Source organism: Mesoplodon bidens (genome assembly GCF_964165515.1).
Source record: "Mesoplodon bidens genome assembly, chromosome: X".
In the NCBI taxonomy this organism is placed as follows: domain Eukaryota; kingdom Metazoa; phylum Chordata; class Mammalia; order Artiodactyla; family Ziphiidae; genus Mesoplodon; species Mesoplodon bidens.
Window position 1 is genome coordinate 46,864,978 of NC_138163.1, and position 26,898 is coordinate 46,891,875.

The 26,898-nt window shown below is 43.0% G+C and overlaps 1 protein-coding gene across 3 annotated transcripts in view; it reads right to left on the bottom strand.

The window, feature by feature from the left end:
* The window catches only part of ATG4A (autophagy related 4A cysteine peptidase), a 71,488-nt gene that overhangs the window by 13,915 nt on the left and 30,675 nt on the right, over positions 1-26,898 (bottom strand). For all 3 annotated transcript variants that reach the window (XR_014014205.1, XM_081221897.1, XM_081221898.1), the window contains exons 2-9: positions 15,482-15,592; positions 12,317-12,388; positions 10,105-10,203; positions 7,387-7,488; positions 7,093-7,165; positions 4,670-4,749; positions 3,777-3,964; positions 3,577-3,655 (exon numbers count right to left, since the gene is read on the bottom strand). Coding sequence is in view for 2 of the 3 variants with exons in the window: in XM_081221897.1 (XP_081078023.1) it covers positions 3,577-3,655; positions 3,777-3,964; positions 4,670-4,749; positions 7,093-7,165; positions 7,387-7,488; positions 10,105-10,203; positions 12,317-12,388; positions 15,482-15,592 (804 nt within the window). In the remaining variant the exon portion in view is untranslated. The remainder of the gene's footprint in view (positions 1-3,576; positions 3,656-3,776; positions 3,965-4,669; positions 4,750-7,092; positions 7,166-7,386; positions 7,489-10,104; positions 10,204-12,316; positions 12,389-15,481; positions 15,593-26,898) is intronic.

The following is a 26,898-nucleotide window of genomic DNA, read 5'->3' on the forward strand; positions in this document are numbered from 1 at the left end:
AATGGCATCCAGGATTCTTCTGGGTACATCTAAGTGCTTCTGTTGGCAAAAAGTGTTTCTGATGTCTGATGCCAAGTTTAACTTATCTCTGTCGCAGACCTAGGACAAACCACTTCACTCTGTCTTAATTTTCTTGCTTTTAAACTGGGGTCACTGGGTCTGTTCCAGTTACCTCACAGGGTATTATCAGAATGAGAAGATCTCACCTCTGTGAACTGCTTAAAACACAATACAAACGCAAGGTAGTCATAGATGTACCTTGCTGAGACTCAAAATGATTTTCCTACAAATATATGTTTAAGAGCATATGGAAATCAATGCCCCCATATGGCTTGCTTTAGGAAAGTCAAGGTACATACTCCCCCAGACCACAGGAGGGTGAGACCAGTTATATCAAAAAAGTCTCAAGGCTCAATGAAGAGCAACAACCAGGATGTTTAGAGGAAAGCCTACCTAAGACCACAGAAAGGGAAGGGGAGAAGGAAGCTGTGCACGAGAAAATGCGACTCCAAAGCAGGATTAGGACTGAGCGTTCTGCCAGGTTTGAGTTAAGGTACTGGGAATAATAACAGTGTCCTCTCTGACTCTGGCCCTTTCCTGTGTGTGTGTGTGTGTGTGTGTGTGTAGTGGAGCTTTGTGGGCTGCCCTATTTCTGAGAGTGCTTAAAAGAGATACAGTAGATCAAAAAAGTCCTAGAAATGATATGGGGACTAAATCAAGGTCTCTAATGAGGCCCAAGAAGAAGTGGCAGGCAGGTCCACCATCTGTAGACACTGGGCTCATGCGACGTATCTCCAGGTGGCACCCTCCACCAAAGCGCAGGGGACAAACATTCTAAGCAGAAAAAATTCTCCCATATATATGGAATTTAAGAAAAAAAAATGTCATGAAGAACATAGGGATAAGACAGGAATAAAGACACAGACCTACTAGAGAATGGACTTGAGGATATGGGGAGGGGGAAGGGTAAGCTGTGACAAAGTGAAAGAGCGGCATGGACATATATACACTACCAAACGTAAGGTAGATAGCTAGTGGGAAGCAGCCGCATAGCACAGGGAGATCAGCTCGGTGTTTTGTGACCGCCTGGAGGGGTGGGATAGGGAGGGTGGGAGGGAGACGCAAAAGGGAGGGGATATGGGAACATATGTATATGTATAACTGATTTAATTCGTTATAAAGCAAAAAAATAAAAAAAGAAAGAAAAAAAAATCTCCCAGCCAGTCTCTCACCCTGGCCGTAGTCTTGTGCACCAGGAGCTTCTCCCAGCTTCCCACCGGGCAAGAGGGCACTCGGAAAGCAATGTGGTGTGGTGGGCAGGGATGGCCAAATTGGGATCGAATCCTGGCTTTGCTACTTTTGAGCTCAGTAACCTTGAGTAAACAACCCCTCTAAGTCTTCCACTAGGTATAAATGGAAATAATGATCTCTACCTCACAGGGGTGTTGTGCTAACTCTATCAGTCAATCAATCTATCTAAAGCTATACATCTTTACATAACTATCGATATTAATCTATATCTCTCTATACATGTATATGTTTTAATATATAATTATATATTATATAATATAAATTATATATTTATATATAATATAGGAAATATATTATAATGACAAGTAATATAAATATATATATTTTATACATGGAGAGAGAGAGAGAAAGAGGGGGAGAGAGATTGAGAGAGAACCTTCTGCAGAGTCCCTTGTTCAGAAAATGGCAGTTCTCATCTGTCCCCTCTCTTCAGACATTCTGCCAATCCAGACTCTCCCCACCCGAGCCTAATACAGTAAGGGGGTAAGTCAGATAATGGGAGTTGAGGGGAGTTTGGAGCCTCAAGTGAAGGTTAAACAAAGGATTTATGGACATTAGCGGACAATTGGGCACTATGTAAACCTCTGTCTTAGGAACTGAGGATTGCCCACACCTCTTTCAAAAGTAGTCCAACTCCACCAATGTCTCCCCGACCCAGTGGCCTCAGGAAACAGGAAGGCTATGCCAGCTTGGCGAATTCTCTCTGGGTAACTTGGGATAAAGGAGGCCAGGGTGCCCAGGATTCACTGAGATCCCTCCAAAATTATTTTCCAGTGTTTCCACCTTTTCCTCAAGCACGGGCAATAGGAAATAGATTTTTGCTACATTTTCTTTGACAGGAACCCAAAAGCTTAGAAACAGAGAACATCTAAATTTATAACACTCTAAATACTGGGGTTTGTACTTAGAAAAATAAAAGCCTCCACTTTCCAAATGTTCCACCAAGCTGTAGTTCTTAGGATTGACCAGTAGATGGCAGCATTCGAGAGAGCCCCAGCAACTGTGGAGAAACCCTACCTTAAAGAGAGAAAGAGCGAGCAGAGGAAAGAGGCGCTGGGGTCAGGCTGGCTCTTTTTGCTGACTGCTTTCCTGTGAGGGGACAACATGGTGAGCTGGGTGTCAGCCCTATCTTCCATAAAGGGAACTTGAGACTGAAAGAGGTGACACTCTTTTCCTGCTGGCACACAGCTAGCCAGTGGGAGACTGGCCACATACAGGGCTGGGTCTGTTTCCACCCGCCCCACCTCCATGGATCTCCGAGGAGATGAGTGGGAAGGTGACCAAGCCCATCTCACTCAGTCCTCTGCACATGCCTCAGGCCATTCCCCACGCCTGCTCTGGCTCTCCCTTGCACTCTAAGCTCATAGCTTCCTCGAAGCCCACTCCTGCGAGAGGTGTCCCGTATCCAATTTCCCTCACCGCATCACTCCCTTACTCTGCGGCACTAAGCAGGTGTCTAGGCCCTTGGTACTCAAAGTGTGGCACCAGCAGCACCAGCACTACCTAGTTAGAAATGCAGGCTCTCAGGCCCCACCCCAGACCTGATGAACCCACATTATAATAGGCTCTCAAGGTGATTCACACGCACATAAAAGTCTGAGAAGCACCGGGCTAGCTCCCCTCGTGTGCCAAGGGCCTTAAATGTCTCTGGTCACAGCTAGTGAGTAAGGTGGCTGGGTTTCCAGAGGCATCTACTGAGGCAGGTAATGCCGGGCTGCTCATCAGGATCCCCATTAGGAGGTTAGTTGTTTTAAGGCTTAGCCTCCAGTATCAGGAAAGGGATACCTCTGTCTTCACCTCCTCTTATTCCCACCAGAGTCAGGGCTCTGAACAATAAGCTTAGCAGCCCAAGCTGCATGAGCCTGGGAAGCCAGAGGACGGCTCCTAGCCTGAACGCCCGAGCCCCAGTAAGAGGGGTATCGGCAAGGCCAGGGGAGTGAAGCCCTGCCACCCTGGGCGCCACAGGAAAGAGAGACAGGTGCTGAAGCAATGCTATGACCTTGGGGCCATCCAGTGGGAAAGCAGCCATGGAACCATCTTATCAAGAGGCAACGAAGCAGAGGCACTGAAGGGGGATCTGCTCTCTGTCAGGCACAGGTAAACGTTACTCTCCAGGCCAGAGACAAGATGAGCTGCCCAGAGGCCACGGCGTCTCCAGGCTAGGTGAGGGCCCCCTAAAACTGGAATTGCCTGGTCTCCCGTGCAGACCTTCTGCCCACCCTCCCCTAGCCCATGATAACTTACTTGTTATTCCTCTTTTCTTACCTAAGAATCCTATGAAATAATAGGCGTTATTTGGTTTTCCTCCTAATGCCCCTAAAGACTGTGGCATCTTAAAACACTCCTGGAGGGAAAGAGAACGCAAGATTCTCAGCTCATGTGTGGACTGCTGCTCACGGATCTCCGTGCTCACATGGCGGTGGGATGGGCGGGCAGCAAGCGGCTTGGGGAAAGGTGCGACTTACTTTGAAGGCGTCGACATAGACAGGATTGATTTGGTTTATGCCCAGGCGGAGGGGCACAATGAGCAGCAAGGGTTTCCAGGCTGGAGAGCAGGCAGAGGGGCCCTTACTCTGGGTCGAAGCATTCAGAGACTCAGGGGGGCTCTCAGCAGCTGTTTCGGCACTCAAGGGGAGGGTGTGGCACATTTTTTCTAGAAACAGAAGACAAGAGGGCTGGGTAAATAAGGGACATCCAGCCCTAGGAGATGTGCCAAGGGCAAGACTAAAGGAGACCTCACGTGACAGCCGCTGCCTGGAAGGCCCTTCCCCCCGCCAGCGGGGCCCTGCTGCCCCACCTCCTACAGGAAGCCCAGGCCACTCTTCCAGCCCTTACTTCTCCTTCTGGCAACTGAACACTCACTTACCTCTTGTCAGATACTATGGGCTCACTGGGAGAATCTCATTTCTCAACTAGACTGCAAAGGCCTTGGAAACAGGGACTGTATCTGTTGGTCCCTCTAACCCCGTGGCGGGGAGCACAGGGGGGCCGCCACAGAAGACCTGTCAGTGGTTTAACTGATTACCCGCACTTGGGGAGTCCTGCAGGGAAAGGGTCTGGTGCCTCACTGAGGGGCAGCAGAGATCCTCTAATTGTTTTCTCCCTTTCAGAAAGCTGACAGGGAAGAGAAGAAGGGGCGCAGGGAATGATTAACCGGAGCCCTGTGCTCCCCTGTCCTGCTAGACGGGCAGGCCAGAGAGTCGGGGGGCAGGGGAATGGGGGTGTGTGTGTATCTTCTTTCTCTCTTTCTCCCTCGCTTTCTGTCTTTCTCTCCCACCACGCCCCACACACATTCTGAATGGTGAGGAAGAACCTCATCACCCAGCCACCCGAGAAGGTAAACTGGCCCGGGACTCACTGATATCTTCAATAACCACGGTGTTATCCATTGAAACATAAACAGCCAAGGAATTCCATTCATCAAATAAAGCAAGTTTTCTGCAAAGCAACATACATTGAAGTCACAATTGGGGAAGATGGACGTCTCCGCAGGAAGCAGTACAACCTATGTATGCCCAGCGTTCCTGAAGTTACCGAACACTGAGCCACAGAGAAGTTGGGATTCAGGTCAGGTCTGGCTCCCTTGACTGAGCTCTGGAACATTCTATGTCCAGGGACCTTGAGAATGCCAGAGGCACTGTTTCCGCACCTCAAAAATAAGGCCTGCTTTACAAAATGCAAAAGGCTGCCTTACAAAATGATGGTACTCCTACTGGGCGAAAGAGAGAGGTTACCAGTGCATCTTCTCCCAAGAGATTTTGTTTTCGTTTCTTAAATAAGAGACATTCTGACTTACTCCCTTTTTCAAAAAAAGAAAACTGTTATTAATATACACATATATATATATTTGTTGAGGAGCATACATAATACAAACAATAAGTTCTAGGGAAATCCAGGGAGGGGGAGAGAGAGAGAGAGAGGTGATCTCTTCTGTCCCTTCCCACATGCGGTAAGGATGCTGTCCCAGGAGACTTGGGCCGCAGATGGCTTCAGTGCCGGGCCTTGCTGGTCAACAGCTGAAGACAGAGCATGCTGAAGTGCATGACTTCAGAGGAGGTTAGAAAGAAAACCCCTTTAAAAGAGAGATTATCTGATGTCTGAGTAAAGTACCTTGTCTATTTCTCCCTTATTTCTTTTTCCTCTTGCCAATTTGAAGAAGACATGTTTACCCTGGCTACTCTGGAATTCTGCAGTAAAGCCCAGTCTCAATGGCCGACAAAACAAAACAAAACAAGACAAAAGACACATTCTCTCCCAAACCAAAGTAACTCCCAAGAAGAGGTTAATTACCATTATATTTTAATTTCATTTAATGTAGTATCTTTCCCCCAAAATAATAATGACGACATCATCATCATCTACTGTTGTTAGTAACAATCACGATGACTCAGAACCCACTTAAATTCTTTAAAAATGTATGTTTCCATTTGCTTGTTGTTGGGAAGCTCAAAGTTTAGAAGAAAGAAGCAAATTCTGAGGGATGTCATTTATAAACCAACCACATCAAGCTAGGTTTTGGGCTCAGCACAGCCATTCTAATCTTCTACACTTTCTGCCCTGGGTTCCTACAGTGGCTCCCGAAATACCACCAGATCCTCACTCAGCAGATCAACATCACCCCAAAAACCACTACGGACCAAGATAAGAAAGTGGTCTCAGAGAGGCTACACTGTTAGCAAAGAGTAATGCAAAGATACAGGTTTCACTTGGATCCCCAGGAAGTCCAGACTACTCCCCTCAAAAGCACATTTACAAAGCATTCCAGTTCATTGAAGGTTGGCTAATAATTGAAACAGTGCCCCATCTGTATTTTGCATGGAACAGGTCCCATCATCACACGCCAGAGAGCCCAGGAATTGAAGTAGCTACCAAAGGAGGCTAGACAGTTTCAATTTTCTGATGCCTAAATCCAGCCCCAGATTCTACCTGCCATTTTCATTCATTCATTCATCAAGTATTTATTGAGCACTTACATGTGCCAGGCAGTTTCATGTGCTAATATTACAGGAGTGAACGAGGCAAATACAATCTCTGCCCTCATGGAGTTCCCATTTGGTGACAGGTTGTCAGAAAGGAGACTGACAATAGGTGAGATGGCCTGCAGGTGTAGGTGCTGATGCCACTCACCCCATTCATTTCCAAAGCATTGGTCCTGGCCTCTCCATGTTGCCTCTTGCTGTGGGAGGTGAATTCTGAGACTTAACAGGACAATTGCAAAAGTACCATGCTGGGGTACCTTGAGTCTCCTAAGAGATGACAAACTGATTCTAAGACTCGCTTGAGGTTTGTCTCCTCCAGTAGGTGGTGAGGTCCTTGAAGCAAGAACTACACCTAGTTTATTTCTGTGCACTCAGTACTTAGGGCAACAGAGGTACCCAGTAAATGTTGAATGAATCAGTGAAGATTTTTTTTTATACCATACAGGGTGGGAGTCTGTGTCTTGCCGAGGCTGCCTCAGGCTTCCCCGCTTAGTGTAAACCCTTTGGCTTCAAAGGGACCCTCAGGCTGACGGCTGAGCATGTGAGCACCAATCTACAAGTGGGATACGGAATGAGTCCTGAGGGGCCTCCCCATAGACTGGTACCAATGACTATAACTGTGATTTACCAAGACAGCTGCCCACACACATTACACATTTCAAAGAACTATCTGAGCAAAATGGTACAGATGTTTGGTGGCTTAGTGGGATGGCAGGAACAGCTGGGTTGATGGGATGTTGAGTTGGTGGAGGGAGGCATAGGAGATGGTAGAATAAGGCGCATGCCAGACTCTCTTACTTACTTTAACACCTGTGCAACTGTATTTGGTCCAAACCATTCGCCAATTGATTTCCCTTCTCCTACACCCATCTGTGCTGTTTTTATGTGGAAAAATAATAAACAGGTTAGCAAACCACAAACTCCTAATTTTTTGCGTAAATAAGTAGATGGGACGACTTAGTAGAGCCACATACAAAGCAGGGGACAAGAAAAGCAAGTACAGCAGTGTAAGCTGAATTTCACATTCAGTGTTCCTTTCCTCTTAATTGAACTACAGAACAGAGAGACAGCCTTTAAACTACTCATGTGACCTTACCCATTTGATGGATAGAGTAGCAACAATCTTTTCTATCTAGGAAGCACTGTAGGATTCGTTGGTATTCTTTGGGTTGTTCTTTCTGTTTCTCCCAGTTCCAGTCTTTTTAGGAAAAAGAAAAAATGAGTTAAAATTGTTTTTATAACTGCTTGTTATCTCTGCACTCTTACTGTGACTACGAGGTTAGAAGGAAAACAAAGGAGTTACATGTAGAAGGTGGGAGCGATCAGGTCAGAACATTCCTAAGTATCTTTAACGTTGAGGACCAAGACATCTGGAAACCGTTTTCTTTCAAAGACTCAGTGGGTATAAAGTAAAAGCAAAACAAGAAGTTGACCAAGGAATTGACTTATCCCACGAGCTTGAGTTGGATAAATATTACATGAAGACAGTGTCACAAGGCCTTTCTGGTCAGCTACTCAGTGAACAGGAGGTCACCACAAAACCTGGCAGTATATACGTGTCTCACCCAGACGCTGTTATGTCTCATGTCCACATAGACAGCAACGGCTTTGGTCTGTATATTTTGGCAGCATTGCCAACAGAGTCTCATGGGGGGAAGTGCTCTTCTGACACACACCTATTCCCAGGAGAATATACACAATTTGCAACTAAGGAAGCTTTTTTTTTAAATTGCATGCTGCCATTTTTACACAAGCTTTTCAAAAGGCCACAGTGAGTTTTGAAAAAAAAAATACCTTTGTTATCAGGTGTTCCAGGTTTCCTTATGACCAAAATTAAAATAATTACATCTGTGGGGATCCCACCTGTGCCTCAGGCATAGCCCCCCAAATCCTATAGGGGCTGCTTATTGCTTACTGAGGACAACTGCACAAACTCTCGTCGGGGCTTCCCTGGTGGCGCAGTGGTTGAGAGTCCGCCTGCCGATGCAGGGGACACGGGTTTGTGCCCCGGTCTGGGAAGATCCCATGTGCCGCGGAGCGGCTGGGCCCATGAGCCATGGCCACTGAGCCTGCGCGTCCGGAGCCTGTGCTCCGCAATGGGAGAGGCCATAACAGTGAGAGGCCCGTGTACCGCAAAAAAAAAAAAAAAAAAAAAAAAGAACTTTCGTCGTCACTGCTGTGGACAGGATGCACTATTCCCATTCCCTCAGCTCTACGAACTCTGTCTAATGGGACAGATTTCTGAGACTTAGTTTGCTTCCAAGACAGAAATTTCTCTCCTGAGGTTTTAGAGAGCATTTGAATTCACAACTGAAATCGACTTGAAGCCAAAGGCCAGTGTCTCCAGAGTCTTTAGTTCTCTTCGCTTCTAGTATTTCTGAAACCAAAGTTTTAAACTTCGTATCCCGCAGTCTTCAAAGGGTGAAGAACACCCAACTGTTTTTCATCAGCTACCAAACTGTCCAAGTCTGGGGGAAATCCTGATTAGCTGGCTTCTAAGTACCACTAAATATTTACTGATGACAGTGATAAGTGAACACCCCACCTCAACTGTAAAACAACCGAATAGGAAACACTCCAAAATACTTCTTTATAAAATTACATCTTCTCATTCGTCTTAGCTACAAGATCTATTTCCACATCTTCCTGCTACTTGCTTTTATATTAAGACAATTGAGATTGCTGACTGTGGGTTTTTTCCCCCAGTTTGCTTTCCACAAAATTCACTTCCAGAAGAATCATCTTGAAGTGTTTCATAAATGAGAAAGTTAAACAGTAAGAATGATCTGCTCCAAGAAGTATGTGTACAGTAGAAAAATCACTGGACAAGGAGTCAGAAGACCTGCATTCTATTCCCAAATCAATTGATGCCTTCTTGCTGTTTGACCCAGGGCAAGTCACCTTACTTCCTGAGCCTCAGTTTCCTCATCTGTAAAACAGAAATTATGATACTACCCGGGGAACACAGGCACAGGATATCCTAAACTCTGAAAAAAAGGCACGAAGCCCTAAACCCTCCCCAGCCCCTTCCCCAATCTTCTCTGGGAACCGCAGGAAGATGTGTGAGGTTGCGTAGTCCCGGACAGGGAGCGACGTTTTTGTACCTCTGAATCTCAAGGAGCAACAGCCGATGAGTTCAGCAGCCCAATCTCATCCAAGGTGTTCTTTCACTCCCTCATCCCCAAGGCAACCCAGACTTTCCCCCAAGTGCCTGAACTGGCATCTACCCAAGGTCAGCCTACAGATGCCGACAGGGAAGCACACGCATGTCTTAAGAAAGCAAGACTCGAGAGTTCCAGCTGTGATTACTGGAAGGTTCTTAATGAAGCAGCCTCCTGAGGAAGCTGATTTAAGGATTTCTTCATCATCGAATGGACATCATCAGTGAACCCAAACCAAAATAGCTCCCTCATTAGGCACTTCCTTTAGGTCACTGACATCCTTCACTAGGCAGATATTTTAAATGAGGTCAAAAAACAGACTTACCACCACACCCTTCTTCCTGCTCCCTTTGTTATCTGACCTGTTTAAGGACTCACGCGAACAATAGTGAAGATGGAAACTCTAAATGATACACCTGCCTCAACGTTCATCTGTCCCAGGAAAATAAGTCTCCGGCTTGGTGAGTCACAAGGAAATGCCGGCTGTTTCCTTCTCACGAGAGGTTTTGCCAACTTGTCAGCCCCACTACTTGGACTTGCAGAGAGTACTTCAGGACCTGCAGCTCTGTTCCCTCGGCACCAGTGCTAAACTACCAGCAGCAACTGCGACTGCAGAGGTCTCCGAGGCAGTTTCCAGAACAAATTTAACTCACCCCTGCCCAAGTGTCTGCAGATAAGGGCTTGAGCCAGCATCATTTGTCCACAGCGTAGCATACATCCCCAGCCAGCGTCTGACGAAGGGCCCGTTCCCCCTGTTGGCAAAATGAATGGGGATGAATATGAGTTCCTTGAACTGCCCTTTCCCGAAACATCAGCATATTTGGGAATCATACAAGACAGACAGGTACACATACTCGGAATAGAGAGGCAAAAGATATAGCCAGACATCAAACAGGGTTTGTTACAGGGTGGAACTTGCAAAGATAATGCTGAGTTAACCAAAACAGGTTCTATGGCCAAAGGAAAACAAACAAATGAACAAAACCTGCCCCTTATATTTTCCGCCTAGAGACATCCAGGTATACGTGCAGTTTTGGTACATGACTACCATGTATGACTACCAACACTTAGTCCATGCCATGTCATCATCTGCTTGACTGAACCTGACTTTTCACAACTCACTTCTCGGGGAGGGCAATCTTACCTTAGTTAAGGAATAAATGCTACCAAACTTGATTATCAAAATGGTCAAGGAAATCTGGAAGGCTCTTGACTGTTCTAAATATGCATTATGAAGGTCTGAACAGTAAGAGGGAGAATGTAAAATAGAGGAAAGAGTCCTAGATTAGGCATCAGAAGACCAGTCTCTAGTTACCTAATCCAAGTCTCATCTGTAGACTGGGGATAATAGCACATGCCTTGCCTACTATTAGTGGATATTGTAAGAATTAAAAGAGAGAGTATAAAAGTGTTCTACAACCCACTCAGGACGATGTAAATATTTGGTGTTATGAGTATGGTCATAATTAAAAATACCACTAATAAATTAGAAATGTACTACCTTTTTAAAAGGCACAAAGCCAGTTAATATGACAACGGGTTCCATTTTAAGAACACTTGATGTAACAAAAATCCCATAAACGTGGCCAGGGTGAGCTCAATATCCTTTTTTCAAGGTACCAGTGAAATGAGATAACTTAGATGGCGGAGGAGACATTCTGCTTTCATTGCTTCATTTCCAACATGGAAGTGGAAAAGTATGCTATAAGCATGGTTTCACAAGATAAACTGTAAAGGGGGTCATCAACCACGTAAGACAAGTGGGCCAAGGTGGCCGCTCCTTTCCTTTTGTTGTGGGGACTGAAGGAGAGTTGCTACAGCAAGATGGGGAAGGTTGAGCCAATTTGTGAGCTGGAAGGGGAGTCCTTTGGCTCTTGCTAATGGTGGGATTATGGACCAGATTAGTATGGAAAAGATGCAAGGAAGCCCACATAAAAAAAAGATCATCTCTTCCAAAACACTGTCAGAGTTGAACTGCAAATGTTTTCAAATCTTGCAAAGATCTCTTCACCCAGAAAAAAGTTTAACAGTTTAGAATCACTGGGTACTAAAGATTGTTCTTTTGTGTATTTTGCTCAGGTACTTCCTGTGGAGAGCAAAAAAAGAAGAAAAAATGTCTGTGTGAACTTCACTCTTTGCACTTATCAGAAAGGTTTATTTCACTCCAGTTACTAGGTCCAGTCCTGGACCAAAATCAGTCAGACAGGTTTCCTCTTAGGAGAATAGCTTCCACCATTTGAGTTTGGTGATCCTTTCCTACAGTACCACGAGACTAGGAAGAGGTCACCCTAGCAAACATTTCACAAATTTTCTCTGGAGGGATCCTATTCACTTAGCTCATTGAGCTGTCCTTTTTTCTAGACAGCAGCTGGTACTCTTAACTGACTAGAATTAGTTCCAAGAAAGTCCATTATAATTCATCTCCCAGTGGCAAGATGTTTTCATCTCACAGGGAAAAAAAAAAGCAAAGGAATTATTTTCTTTCTTTCAAGGTACAGCCATCTTTAATAATCAAATGGCTCCACAAAGCAGTGGATTATAATTTAATAGATACTGTCCAAATTAAAAGCTTGACTTTTTCCTTGCTCTTAGAATTAAAACAAGTAACACTTCTAAGTGCCTGAACACTTGGAGGTGGTTGGGCTCAAAAGTATACTGGCATTACACATTAACACCCTGGAACCATACATGATGAGGCACGTCAGCAATGAGATTTCTGGATGAAGCATAAGACTTAACTACTCTGCCACATTAAATTATTCGCCATAGTGAGCTGTTAGTTCTGAGGTTTCCATGATGTCACTGATAACCTCAGGAAAGCTATCTACAAAGAAGAAAGCACAGTATAATAAATGATATACCTACCAATTGGTGAAAATTTCCTTCTGTATGTAAACCACAGACGAGCACTTATATCAGACAACAGCTTAGATTTTTCTGTAATTAAATGTGAAATTAAAATTAAATCATTGTATCCCATCTGAAGATATCTGCCTTTGATTTCTGAGCCAGCAGCAAACTCAATTTCAAATAACCAGACAATTCCATTGTTATGAGGCTAAGGGAAATTCATAGGAAACCCAATCTCATTTTAGCCAAATAATTTCAGCATTTCCTCCCACCTATGTTTTGATCAGAGCTACTGGCTAGTACAATGATGCTGAGTGGTTCCTGCCTCCTTCTCACTGAGAGCCAAAGCCCCAACAGGTACTTAACCCTGGGGTCACATGGCCAAAAGACAAGGACTAGGAAAAGCAAGGATCCTGGATAACCTGCTAACAAGGCAATCAGCCCCTGCCTGAATGATGATGGTTGGTTGGATCTCTTATCAGCATCCACTGTCTGCTATCTAAAACTAGGGATGGGTCGTGTGTGTGTGTGTGGGGGGGGGTACACACAAATGTTTAACTACGAAGGAGATGTCCCTGCTAAGCAAATTAAGTGTATAAGAAATTTATCAATACTACCTACTGCAACTGGCATTTGTAATCTAAATGGGTGTATAACATCACAAATGCTTTTGTATATTTTTTTTCCAAAGCATGCTTTCTTGTATTTTATGGCATAAATTTACTTCGATGGCCACAAATCTGGCATCCACATGTCATCTGTACTTAGATGTGGTTCCATCTTTCTTAGTCTTCTCTCTCCCCCTTCTCAACAACACATCTATATTTGTATTCTATAGAGAACTTATAGCCATTGCACTTTAAAAGAAGAAAAGGAAGTTCAATTTTAGCCAATAGTCTCTATTTTTTCTCCTGCCTTTCCTTTGAACAAATCAGAAAGTTGAGCTGTCTGGATTTTCTTTCCCCTTCATGTTGCCGATGCCTAGCACATTATGGGAAGCAGACGTAAAATGGTTAAGAGCAAGACTTCTGGAGCCATATTCTGCCTGGGTTTGAACCCTGACTCTACTACTTACCAACTGTGTGGGCTTGTCACTTAACCTCTCTAAGCTTCAGTTTCCTCATCTGTAAAATGGGGAGAATGATCGTACCTACTTCATAGACTTATGAGTATTCAACAAGATAACACTACATGGAAAGTAGTAGCTTACATGGTACAGTATGCAGTAAGTCTGAGGTAAATGTTAGCTGTTATTATATTCCCTCCTCTCAAATGCTCACGCCACTCACTCCTTCCTCTGATATTCTCTATGTCTTCCAGCTTGCCTATATGCTAGAAAGTCTGAGGAAAAGTTGTATAGACATTTTAATAATAATTTCACCTTGAAAGGTGTTTTCCAGCCTAACGTTTGAAAATGGGCATATTTGAGGACATGGAAGCAACCTAAGTGTCCATAGACAGATGAAATGGATAAAGAAGGTGTGGCACATATATACAATGGAATATTACTCAGCCATAAAAGGAAACAAAATTGAGTTATTTGTAGCAAGGTGGATGGACCTAGAGACTGTCACAGAGTTAAGTAAGTCAGAAAGAGAAAAACAAATACCGTATGCTAACACATAATTATGGAATCTAAAAAAAGTGGTTCTGAAGAACCTAGGGGCAGGACAGGAATAATGAGACAGACATAGAGAATGTACTTGAGGACACGGGGAGGGGGAAGGGTAAGCTGGGATGAAGTGAGAGAGTGCCGTGGACATATATACACTACCAAATGTAAAATCGATAGCTAGTGGGAAGCAGCTGCATAGCACAGGGAGACCAGCTCGGTGCTTTGTGACCACCTAGAGGGGTGGGATAGGGAGGGTGGGAGGGACATGCAAGAGGGAGGAGATATGGTGATGTATGTATATGTATAGCTGATTCACTTTGTTATAAAGCAGAAACTAACACACCATTGTAAAGCAATTATACTCCAATAAAGATGTTTAAAAAAAGAAAATGGGCATATTTGGCAACTTGGGGATCCCTGTTGTCATGGAATGCTGAACTAGAAGAGATCATCTCTAGTCCCCCTCCAGTTAATTACTGGTGAAAGGAGTTAAGATCTGGAAAGAGAAAGTGAATTATCCAAGGTAGAAGAGCCAGAATACATAAGGTCTCCTAACTGCTTTCACTAGGTGTTCTCGACTATTCAGGATTCTCCAATCAAAAGGATGAAGTCAGACTCAGATGGAGTTAAGAGATGCTAACTTCCTCTCCTGCCTTTTTTTTAAATTTTTTAATTTTTTAATTTCTTGGCCATGCCACATGGCATGTGGGATCCTAGTCCCCCAGCCAGGGACTGAACCCACGCCCCCTGCATTGGAAGCACAGAGTCTTAACCACTGGGCCGCCAGGGAAGTCCCCCCTCCTGCCTTTTGATCAGCTTCTTCCTGTCCCTCCCTCCATGCTAGGGCCTCCAAAGAGGATCTCTCCTCAGATACAAAAATCAGAGCTGCCTCTCTCCAAGTTCAGGCTTTATCGATGTGCTGGGTTGTTAGCAGTTTCAGATGAAAAGGTCTTTCCCAATCTATAAGAGCATAAGTGTAAGGAAGAAAAATCCAAGCCTCCTTTCCATCTAGTTGCAGTGGGTAAAAGTTCTATACAAAATCAGAATAAACTGAGACAGTTCTGCAGTCAGCAAAAGCTCTAAAACTATAAGACTTCTCAGTGTCTGATATTGTTTCTGAGAGCCATGGGCTGTTTAGAAGGTCCTTGGGTGGCAGTGTTTTTCATCTACATAGAAAAGGCCATGAGAGGAATGAGAAGTATGTAGCCCAGTCATCAAAGACTAGATACTGGTTAGTGATACCAGGAGCAGGTCCATGTTTTTTGAAACCCGAGGCTTATAGAATCTGGGGGTTCTCCTTTAAGGAAAAGAACAAAAATACATGACTTTTTCAAATCGTACAAATACCAATGACCATGTGAACACACTGCTAGGGCCTCTCAGGACCTTAGAAGGGACCTTGCATGCAAGCAAGGGGCCTGAGGCTTAAACTCCTCTGGTTGTCAGGTAAATCCACCTAGGAGTAACATTAACCTTATCAACCCAAGGAGGAAAACAGGATAGGACCTTAACCTTGGGCACCCACCTCATTTGTGTTCTCACAGTCCAATGCTACCAAACCTTACCAGTTTTAAGAAGATGCTGTTTCCCCAAGATCCATACCAACTCATCTGTATCTGGAAATTCTTCTAGGTAGTCAGTGAAAATAGTAATCTGGTTTTCATACTTGGATAAAACTGAAAGAAAAAGAAAGAAACTTAGGCAGAATTTAATACAGAGGGCTTGCTTCTGTGGTTTACTGATTATTACCTTTGTCCTGAAGGTAAAAGGTCACTGGCTAGAATTTAATAGAAGCAAATCCTTTTCCTTGAGGAACAAAGACACTCACAAGGCCTGAAAATCCTTTAGTAGAGGGATTTCCTCTTGACCACATATTTTGACCTTCCCTTTCTCATGGGCCCATGTGGCACCATCTCTGAATAATTTTTTGGTCACAGCTATGTCAAACCTTTTTTTTCCCCAATGGGGCTTTCTTTGTAAATAGTCACTTTCCAGCTTTTCCTAGTGTGACTGTAGCAGGTGACACAATAATACCTGCATACCTAACCCCTGTCCACATCACACGGAATATTGTGAGGTTTCTAGCGGCCAGTGGCTTAGAAGGGGGTTATGATAAGCCTGAAAGACTATACAACTGTGAAAACATAATATTTTAGCTGGAAGGCCAGATGTTTTAACAGTACTTTCATTTACCATTTTATTCACTTATAACTTCTGCAAAGAAGAATCTTGAAGCTGCAGAGAAATATAACTTGTTCTTGGGATTCACAAGTGACTCTCTCTCAAGAGAAAGCAACCAAACAAAATACAATTAAATCTCATAAGTTCACAGGCCACAGTCTCATAACTTATGGCCATGTAATGCGAGATATGTTAATATTCACTTTTGTACCACCTGCGGAGAAAGGGTCTGCTGAAAGAGTCGAGACTGATTTATGAAGGGGTCTTACTGCAAAAGTTCCCTTTAAGTAATTTTCTGAGAGAAAGAATATTGTAGGTAAATAAGCTTCCAAGCCAGCCCAGAAAAATCTATCTTAACCTGTAACCAGAAAAATCAAATTGTTAGTATATTTCATAGTTTATGGTGTTATTTCAATGACAAATCACATTTCAAGTTCAAAGCTGAGACAACTCAACACACACCTTCTCTTCTCAGCTCTTGGAGGCTCCCAGCCCCTATGGGGAGGGGAGCTCAGACAGAGTAGGGGCCATTTTGTGCAGATACAAGTAGCTGCAGGGACTCTCCCAGACCAGTCCCTAAGAGCACCAGGGGAATAGTTTCCTATAAAAACAATGGCATTGTGGGATGTGTTTAAGCTCACTTGAAAGGACAAATTGCTTTCTTTTGGCTTTGTTTTCTAAGGCATGCTGTTTTCATAGAAATAAATGTTCTTAAGTATAAATGAGTCTTATCTGATCATGAAAACAGGTTACATGGTTGGAGGCTGATGTTATACTTTGTATAATTTGTATAAATTGAAGTTATAATTTGTTTGAAGTTAAATTTTTAGAAACACAGCTACCCAGGGATACTGCCTTTCTTGAAACACATTCCAGAAGTCCAATCTTTCAGGGATTTAAGTAGCCTTTCTCCTCAAGATGTTTTAATCATTAGGGTTACAGCCTTGGCAGTATTTCAAACCTAAAGATGTTAGAAATGAGACAGCCATTTCATTCCCCAGTGAAAACTCATCACTGCCGAATCTGCCAGGGAGCTTGTGCCATCTTAGCCTTTCTGCCACTGGCCTCAGCCCCTGGCCCATGCCCAGGAAACAGCAGGCTAAAAATGATCATCCAGGTCAGGCCAACCCCAGGAGGTGGTGGACTGAGGTGGCATAAATCACACTCTGTACCTCCCCACCCTACTCTATACCCTTCACAGGCAAGAGAAATCAGCTTAAAATGAACATCCAGTGTAGCATAGAAAAGAGAAAAAAGAAGTCAGGAAATAAGTAGCTTGCGAGGAGTGTGGGAAAGGGGCAACTTCTCTGGCATTCCCCTGGTAGGGATGAGGAAGGGTGGCATTGGATGAATGTACAGCATGTATGCATATAAGCCTTGGGTCTTTTTTTAGTATGGCTGAAAAAAGAAACATTTTTCTATCGCCAACCCTGTCTCAGTGAGTCATTGCCCAGCTATCTGGTCAAATTAGTACAGCCCCTTAAAGCCTGTGAGAACTGCACTGCTTCATCTGAGATGGCTCTGACCAAAATGGTAGCCAAAGAATTTTCCTCTTGCTCTTCCACACCACCCCCCAAGGCCAGCAGAAAGGGCATTACAGTCTCTATTCTGCCTGATTCTCCTCTTAGAAAACAGACTCCCAGAATGCAGAGTGTCAGGCCATAGCCAGCCTGAGTTGAAAGCTACATGGATGAAACAAATGAAAAGCCAGAACAGAAGATGAGATTAACGGAAGCAGAGAGCAGTAACACGGGGAGAGTATATAAATGGGAGTCTGGGGAGGAGAGAGGAATTGGTCTTCTACAAGAAGACCCCCAAGAGATGAAGAAGCCAGCTGGGATGCGGCTGAGGCATAGAAGTGAAATGGCATTTCCAAACAAATCACTTCTCACTAATGGCAATCCTTTGGAAAAAAAATTTCGAAAACTACTTTTGTCTTGCCTTAAAATTAACAAACAAGACATCAGCCCCATATTAGTTCCTTGCCCTTTCAGCCTGTTTAAAGACATAGAACTGTACAGGCAGAGCTACAAATACTGCAGCTTAGTGGACCAAGAATTCGCTTCTACAAGGTCCGATGGACAACAGGCTTCACTCTGTTCCATTCTACTTTAATAATTATTGCACCGAAGTCTCTGCTAGGTTAGCTTAGGAGTCAACTAATAATTGGTAAAAATGTTTCCATAAACTCCTGGAACCAAAAAGTCTCCCAGTCTTGGCCAAGTGGCTCTGTGTACATGTTGGGGCATGGCTTCAACAGTCAGCCAGGTGGTTGATTAACTCTGCCTTAGTTTTCCCTTTCTGCTAGTACAGAGCTCGAGGTTAGCCAGAGTGAGAGCTGAGGGCCTTCTCAGGTCTTTCCTGAGCATGTGCACAGCCTTGGGAATGCACATAGCCCTGAACATGCATGTGGTCCTCTAGATTCCCAGGAATATGCCTGAACTTTTCAAAGCCCCAATGGATATATTATTCCTCAGCTTTACCTTTTAAACTTTTTGGTTATCTACTCCTCAAACAGCTGTGAAGTTAATCAATTGCCTCTAATAATTTTCCAAAAAAGCCCCGGCAGGGAAGGCTTTCTGTACCTCCAAGTCAGGACAAATAAATACAAGTCTTGTAAGTGGGGTCTTCCGGGGACTCGTCAGACAGATCAAATAATGACAATTCTCTAGAAATAAGGCTTTACAGGAGCTCCAACTGTGTTCTGCGTCCTCCAGGGGCTACCAGGTTGCTGGCTTTCCCTATGGTTGCAGGCTGTGGATTCTCAAGGCTACTGCAGAGCTGGAGAGCAAAGGATGGGCATAGCGCAAGTGAAAACGCCACAAAGCTTACTATTCTTACCAAAATGCAGCTGTTTTTCATGAATAAATACTCCCCAGATTGGTGCAAGCCTTTGGTTAATTTCCAGAGTGCTGCAAAAGTTGATTCTGATCATTTTTGCCAATTCTTGTCATTTCTATTATGGGTAGAATTTTCAGAAGTCCTCACTCTGCCATTTTTGCTGATAACTTACTTTAATAATTTGTTTTACAGTGATTGCCTATATTTCTAAGGATTGTTTTGTAAAACTGAAAGTAAATGAAGAAAAAATCATTTTAAACAACAGATTTTCTGATAGGGCTTAACAAAGCTTGTACATCAAGGCTCCCAGATTCTGTGGGGTTTGTGCCCCACAAACAACACAGTCACTCTAAAATGAAATCAAAAGGTCACAGAATCTCAGGGCCAGAAAAAGCCTGAGACACCACAGTGTATCTTCCTTGTAGATCACCCTATTCTAAAAGCACTCCAGGATACTGCTGCTTCCAAAACTGCTTTCTCAGCAACACATTTTTTGAATTTAAAAAAAATTGAGGTATAGTTGACGTACAATATTATTTAAGTTTCAGGTGTACAACACAGTGATTCACAATTTTTAAAGGTTATATTCCATTTATAGTTATTATAAAATGTTGGCTATGTTCCCTGTTTTGTATTATATGTACTTGTAGCTTATATTTTATACATAATAGTTTGCGCCTCTTAATCCCCAACCCTAATCTTGTCCTTCCCTATTAGTAGTAACCACTAGCTTGTTCTCTATATGCCAGTCCATTTCCTTTTTGTTATATTCACTAGTTTAATGCATACACATTTAACATACTGTCAGGTCACAGCTTCAAAAACATAAGAAAATGTTCACTTCAGACAGGTATGGTAAGGGCTGAATATACATTAATATACTCATTCCATAAATTTTTACAGAGTACCTACTATGTGCTAAGCACAGAGAATAAGACATCACTGAAATGTAGCCTCCATCTTCCAAAAGATTTTAATCTAGTAGAGAGGATAGGTCTGGAAACAACTAACAACAATAAGTCCTATAAGAAAGGAAAGTGAGAGAGAAGAGATCAAGATGGTGGAGTAAGAAGACATAGAGCCCACTTCCCCCCACAAAAGCATCAAAAATACATCTACATGTGGAACAATTCTCACTAAAACTAACTGGAGGGACTTTCCTGGTGGCGTAGTGGTTAAGAATCCACTTGCCAATGCAGGGGACATGGGTTTGAGCCCTGGTCCGGGAGGATCCCACCTGCCATGGAGCAACTAAGCCCATGCACCACAACTACTGAGCCTGCACTCTAGAGCTGACGGGCCACAACTACTGAAGCCCATGTGCCACAACTACTGAAGCCTGTGTGCCAAGAGCCCATGCTCTGCAACAAAAGAAGTCACCGCAATGAGAAGCCCATGAACCGCAAGGAAGAGTAGCCCCCACTCACAGCAACCAGAGAAAGCCCGCATGCAGCAACGAAGACCCAACACAGCCAAAAATTAAAAATAAATTAATTAATTAAAATAAAAAAGGAAAGAATCTGTCTGCCAATGCAGAGGACAGTGTTCGAGCCCTGGTCCGGGAAGATCCCACATGCTGAGAAGCAACTAAGCCCCTGCGCCACGACTAGTAAGCCTGCGCTCTAGAGCCCGCGAGCCACAGCTACTGAAGCCCGTGTTCTGCAAGAGAAGCCACCGCAATGAGAAGCCCATGCACCACAACAAAGAGTAGCCCCTTCTCGCCGCAACTAGAGAAAGCCCCCACGCAGAAACAAAGACCCAACGCAGCCAAAAATTAATTAATTAATTAATTAATTTTTAAAAACCTGGAAACTGGCAGAAGCACTCCTGTACAACCAAGATTGTAAGAACAATCCACACATAATCCAGTAGGAAGGGAAGAAAAGTGATCAGGTTGAGACCCGTGCCCCTGGGAGGGGAATCAGAGGAAAAGGGAGGTTGCATGGGTGGACACCCACCCTGGGGAGTGATCAGGTTGAGCCACAGACTGGGTGTCCCAGAGCTGGGGTTCTTTGTGGAGGAGACAAGCCCCCTCGGCTGGTTGGAGGACAGCTAGACAACAAGACTGGACTCCATTTGTGAGGAGTGCATGCACGTTGGCTGTCCCCGAGGCAAGGCAGAGAGAGATCTTCTCTGAGGCAGCTGGGTTTCCCACGACCAGCTAGCCATGCACCTCAGCCCGAAGAAACAAGCAATGCTTCCATCCCACTCATTCCATGCCACAGCACACCATTTGGATCTGGGGTAGCCATGACCAGAGAAAAAACTTGACCGTGGGATGCAGAGGTGACTGAGTCATGGGGTGGAGCCTGGGTGGGGCGGCAGTGGCCATTGTTGACACTTACTCAAGCAGCGTCCCAGAAGCCGCCCAGATCTCTGATGGCAGCCACCCCACCACAGCTCACACCCCCACCCCAATACACACAGAGTGACCACAAGGGCCCCGCCTGCCCTGCGGAGCAGTTTCACAACAGGGTGGGAGCAGCTGAGGCTGGGGACAGTGATCAGCTGTGAGAGACAAAGGGGAACTGCCCCTAAGGCAGGGCAGAGAGAGGTCTGCCCTAGCAGCTGCTGGATTTCCCAAGACTGCCTTGTCGTGCCCGCCAGCCCAAGCTCAATGAATACTCTAGCCCCACTCAACCCATGCCATAGCACTGAACTGGATCTGGGGTGCCCATGACAGAGGAAAAGACTCGACTATGGGACACAGGGGTGACCCAGTCCCAGAGTGGAGCTACTCTTAGCTCTTACTCAAGCAGTTTCTCAGAAGCCCCCGAGATCTCTGACAGTGGCTGCTGTACCACAGCTAACTTCCCAATATACATGGAGAGTCCACACAGGCACCGTCTTTCCTGTAGGGCAGTTCCACAACAGGGCAGGGGTGGTGGAGGCTGTGAGGAACAAAGGGGATCTGCACCTGAGGCTATGTCTGTGTGGAGCCACAGACACCTATACAGGCAGTGCATTAGACCTCTGTCAGCGCACAGGCCCCACTTGCTTCAGCACACCCCTCCTCTGGGGCAAAGGTCCTGGTGTGGGGAGAGGGAAAAACACACACTTAAAAGGAACAGATTTAGCTCAGGCCCCACCCCTGAGAGGGTGGTGACAGCCACTGAGCAGAGAGGAAGTCCCACCTCACACCCACCTCCAGCTCTAGCCCTTAAATCTCCAGCCACACCAGCTACGAAGGTGATAGCTGCCAGCACACCCTGAGGAAAGATGTGACTTGCATTCACATCAAATCCAGCTCTTCCACCAAAGGCATCCAGCATACACAGTCTGTATAGAGGTGGTCCCACAGAAAAATACACCTTCAAGACTGCAATAGATAACGGTTCCACCTATATCACAGAGGCAAGAAAGTTAAGCAAAAATGAAAAGGCAGAATAACTACTCTTAATTGAAAGAGCAAGAGAAAGCCCCTGAAAAATAAATAATGAAAGAGAAATAAACGATTTACCACATAAAGAATTCAAAGCATTGGTAATAAAAATGTTAACTGAATTAGGGAAAAGAATTGATCTAAACAGTGACCACTTCAACAGGGAACTAGAAAATATTAAAAAAAAACAATCAGAAATGAATAATTCAACAGCTGAAATAAAAAACACACTAGAAGGAATGAATAGCAGACAAAGTAATACAGAGGAACACATAAGTGATCTAGAAGACAGAATAATGGAAACCACACAGTCAGAACAGCAGAAAGAAAAACAAATTTTTAAAAATTAAAGCAATTGAAGAGATCTCTGGGACAACATTAAGATCCAAACATTCTCATTATATGGGTTCCAGAAGGAGAAGAGAGAGAAAAGGGGATCAAAAATGTACTTGAAGAAATTGTGCCTGAAAACTCCCCAAACCTGAAGAAGGAAACAGATATCCAGGTACAGGAATCACAGAGGGTCCCAAACAAGATGAACCCAAATAGACCCACACCAAGACATATCATAATTAAAATGGCAAAAGTTATAGATAAAGAGAGAATTCTAAAGGCAGCAAGAGGAAAACAAAGAGTCATATGCAAGGGAACCCCCATAAGGCTATCAGCTGATTTCTTTGCAGAAACCTTGCAGGCCAGAAGGGAGTAACATAATATATTCAAAGTGCTGAAAGGGAAAAACCTGCAACCTAGGATACTCTACCCAGCAAGATTATCATTTAGAAGAAGAGATAAGGAGCTTCTCAGGTATGCAAAAACTAAAAGAGTTCATCAACACTAAACCTACCGTAAAAGAAATCTGAAGGGTCTTCTCTAAATGGAAAAGAAGTAAGAATCTATAGGAAAGGGAAAATCCCACTAGGAAAGGCAAATATATAGTAAGGATTGAGGATCAAACACTTAAATAAGCCAATATGTAGATTAAAAAACAAAAAATTGTAAAAGCAACTATAACTGCAGTAAACAGTAAAGGGATAAGATTGAAGATGTAAAATATGACATCAAAAACACAAAATGTAGGGCAGGGAAGTAAAAAATGTAGATCTTTTAGAATGTGTTTGAACTTAAATGACTACTACTTTAAAACAAGTAGATATAATTATAGGTCAGCATATATGAACCTCATGGTAACTACAAATCAAAAACCTACAATAAATACACAAAAACTAAAAAGAAAGGAACACACACATACTGCTAAAGAAAATCCTCAAACCACAAGGGAAGAAGCAAAAAGAAGAAACGAAAAGAGAATAACTACAAAAACAAGTGGAAAGCAAGTAATAAAATAGCAATAAGTACATACTTATCAATAATTACTTTAAATGTCAATGGACTACATGCTCTGATCAAAAGACACAGGGTGGCTGATTAGATAAAAAGCAAGACCTTTCAATATGCTGCCTACAAAAGACTCACTTCAGGGATAAAGACACATAGAATAAAAGTGAGGGGATGGGAAAAGATGTTTCATGCAAACAGAAACATGCAAAGAAAGCAGGGGTAGCAATACTCATATCAGACAAAATAGATTTTAAAACAAAAGCTATAACAAAAGACAAAGAAGCATATTATATAATAATAAAGGGACCAGTACAAGAAGAGGATATTACATTTGTTAACATATATGTACCCAATACAGGAGCACTTAAATATATAAAGCAAATACTAACAAACATAAAAGGAGATATTGACAATAATAAATAATAGTAGGGGACTTTACCAACTCACATCAATGGACAGATCATCCAGACAGAAAATCAATAAGGCAACAGTGGCCTTAAATGACAAAATAGTCCAGCTGGACTTAATAGATATCTACAGGACATTACAATGAAAAACAGCAATGCACATTCTTTACAAGTGCACATAGAATGTTCTCCAGGATAGATCACATGCTAGGCCTCAAAACAAGTCTCAACAAACTTAAGAGGATAGAAATTATATCAAGCATTTTTTCTGACCACAACAGTATGAAACTAGAAATCAATGACAGGAAGAAAAATGGGGAAATCACAAACACATGGAAACTAAATGACATGCTACTAAAAACCCAACAGGTCAATGAAGAAATCAAAGAGGGGCTTCCCTGGTAGCACAGTGGTTGAGAGTCCGCCTGCTGATGCAGGGAACACGGGTTCGTGCCCTGGTCCGGGAAGATCCCATGTGCCGTGGAGTGGCTAGGCCCGTGAGCCATGGCTGCTGAGCCTGTGCATCTGGAGCCTGTGCCCCGCAATGGGAGAGGCCACAACAGTGAGAGACCCGCGTACCGCAAAAAAAAAAAAAAAAAAGAAAGAAAGAAAAAAGAAATCAAAGAGGAAATCAGAAAATACCTTGAGACAAATGAAAATGGAAAAACAACATTCCAAAATCTATGCGATGTAGCAGAAGCAGTTCAAAGAAGGAAGTTTATAGCAATACAGTCCTTCCTCAAGAAACAAGAAAAATCTCAAATAAACAACCTATCATGCCACCTAAAGGAATTAGAAAAAGAACAAACAATACAGCAGAAACTAACACACCATTGTAAAGCAATTATACTCCAATGAAGATGTTAAAAAAAGAACAAAGCCCAAAGTCAGCAGAATGAAGGAAATAATAAAGATCAGAGAGGAAATAAATAAAATAGAGATAAAAAACAATAGAAAAGATCTATGAAACCAAGAACTGTTTTTTTGAAAATATAAACAAAATTGATCAACCTTTAGCCAGGCTCACCAAGAAGAGAGAGGACCCAAATAAATATGAAATGAAAGAGGAGAAATGACATCCATACCACAGAGATACAAAAAAATCATAAGAGAATACTATGAATAGTTATATGCCAACAAATTGACAACCTAGAATAAATGGACCAATTTCAAAAAACATACAACCTGCTAAGACTGAATCAGGAAGAAACAGACAATTTGAATCCACTGATCACTAGTAGCAAAACTGAATTTGTAATTTAAAAAAAAAAAAACACTCCCAGCAAACAAAACTGCAGGACTGGATGGCTTCACAGGGAAATTCTACCAAGCATATAAAGAAGAACTGATACCTCTCCTTCTCAAGCTATTCCAAACAATTAAGAGGATGGGACACTCCCAAATTCTTTCTACAATGCTACCATTACCCCAATACCAAAACCACAAAAAGACGCTACAAAAAAAAGAATATTACAGGCCCGTATCTTTGATGAATGTACATGCAAAAATCCTCAATAAACTATTAGCAAACTGAATCCAACAATATATAAAAAGGATCATATACCATAATCAAGTTGGATTTATTTAAGTTGGATTTATTCCAGGGACACAAAGATGGTTCATATTTGCAAATCAATCAATGTGATACACCATATTAACAAAAGGAAGGACAAAAATCACATGATTATCTCAATAGATGCAGAAAAAACATTTGAAAAAGTTCAACATCCATTCATGATAAAAACTCTCATCAAATTAGGTGTAGCAGGGGCTTCCCTGGTGGCGCAGTGGTTGAGAGTCCGCCTGCCAATGCAGGGGACACGGGTTTGTACCCCAGTCCAGGAAGATCCCACATGCCGCGGAGCAGCTGGGCCCGTGAGCCATGGCCATTGAGCCTGCGCATCCGGAGCCTGTGCTCTGCAGTGGGAGAGGCCACAACAGTGAGAGGCCCATGTACCACACACACACACACACAAAAAAAAAAACATTAGGTATAGCAGGAACATATCTCAATGCAATAAAGGCCATTTATGACAAACCCACAGTTAACATCATATTCAACAGTAAAAAGCTAAAAGCCTCTTCTCTAAATTCAGGAACAAGACAGAATGCCTATTCTCTCCACTATTTAACATAGTATTGGAAGTCCTAGCCACGGCAATCAGACAAGGAAAAGAAATAAAAGTATCCAAATTGGATGGGAAGAAGTAAAACTGTCACTATTTGCAGATGACATGCTACTTTATACAGAAAACCCTAAAGTCTCCACCCAAAAACTATTAGAACTAATAAATGAATTTGGCAAAGTTGCAGGATACAAGATTAATACGTAGAGATCTGTTGCTTTTCTGTACACTAATAATAAACTATCAGAAAGAGAAAGTAAAAAAAAAACTCCCTTTAAAATTGCATTAAAAAGAATAAAATATCTACAAATAAACTTAACCAAGGAGGTGAAAGACCTATACTCTGAAAGCTATAAAGCATTCTGAATGAAACTGAAGATGATACAAAGAAATGGAAAGATACACTGTGCTCTTGGATTGGAAGAATTAATATTTGTTAAAATGGCCATCCTACCCAAAGCAATCTATAGGTTTAATGCAATTCCTATCAAAATACCCATGACATTTTTTTTTCACAGAACTGGAACAAATAAAATTCATATGGAACCACAAAAGACCATGACTTGCCAAAGCAATCTTGAGAAAAATGAACAAATCTGGAGGTATCATACTCCCTGAGTTCATAATTATACTACAAAGCTATGGCAATCAAAACAGTATGGTACTGGCACAAAAACAAACATATAGATAAACAGAATAGAATA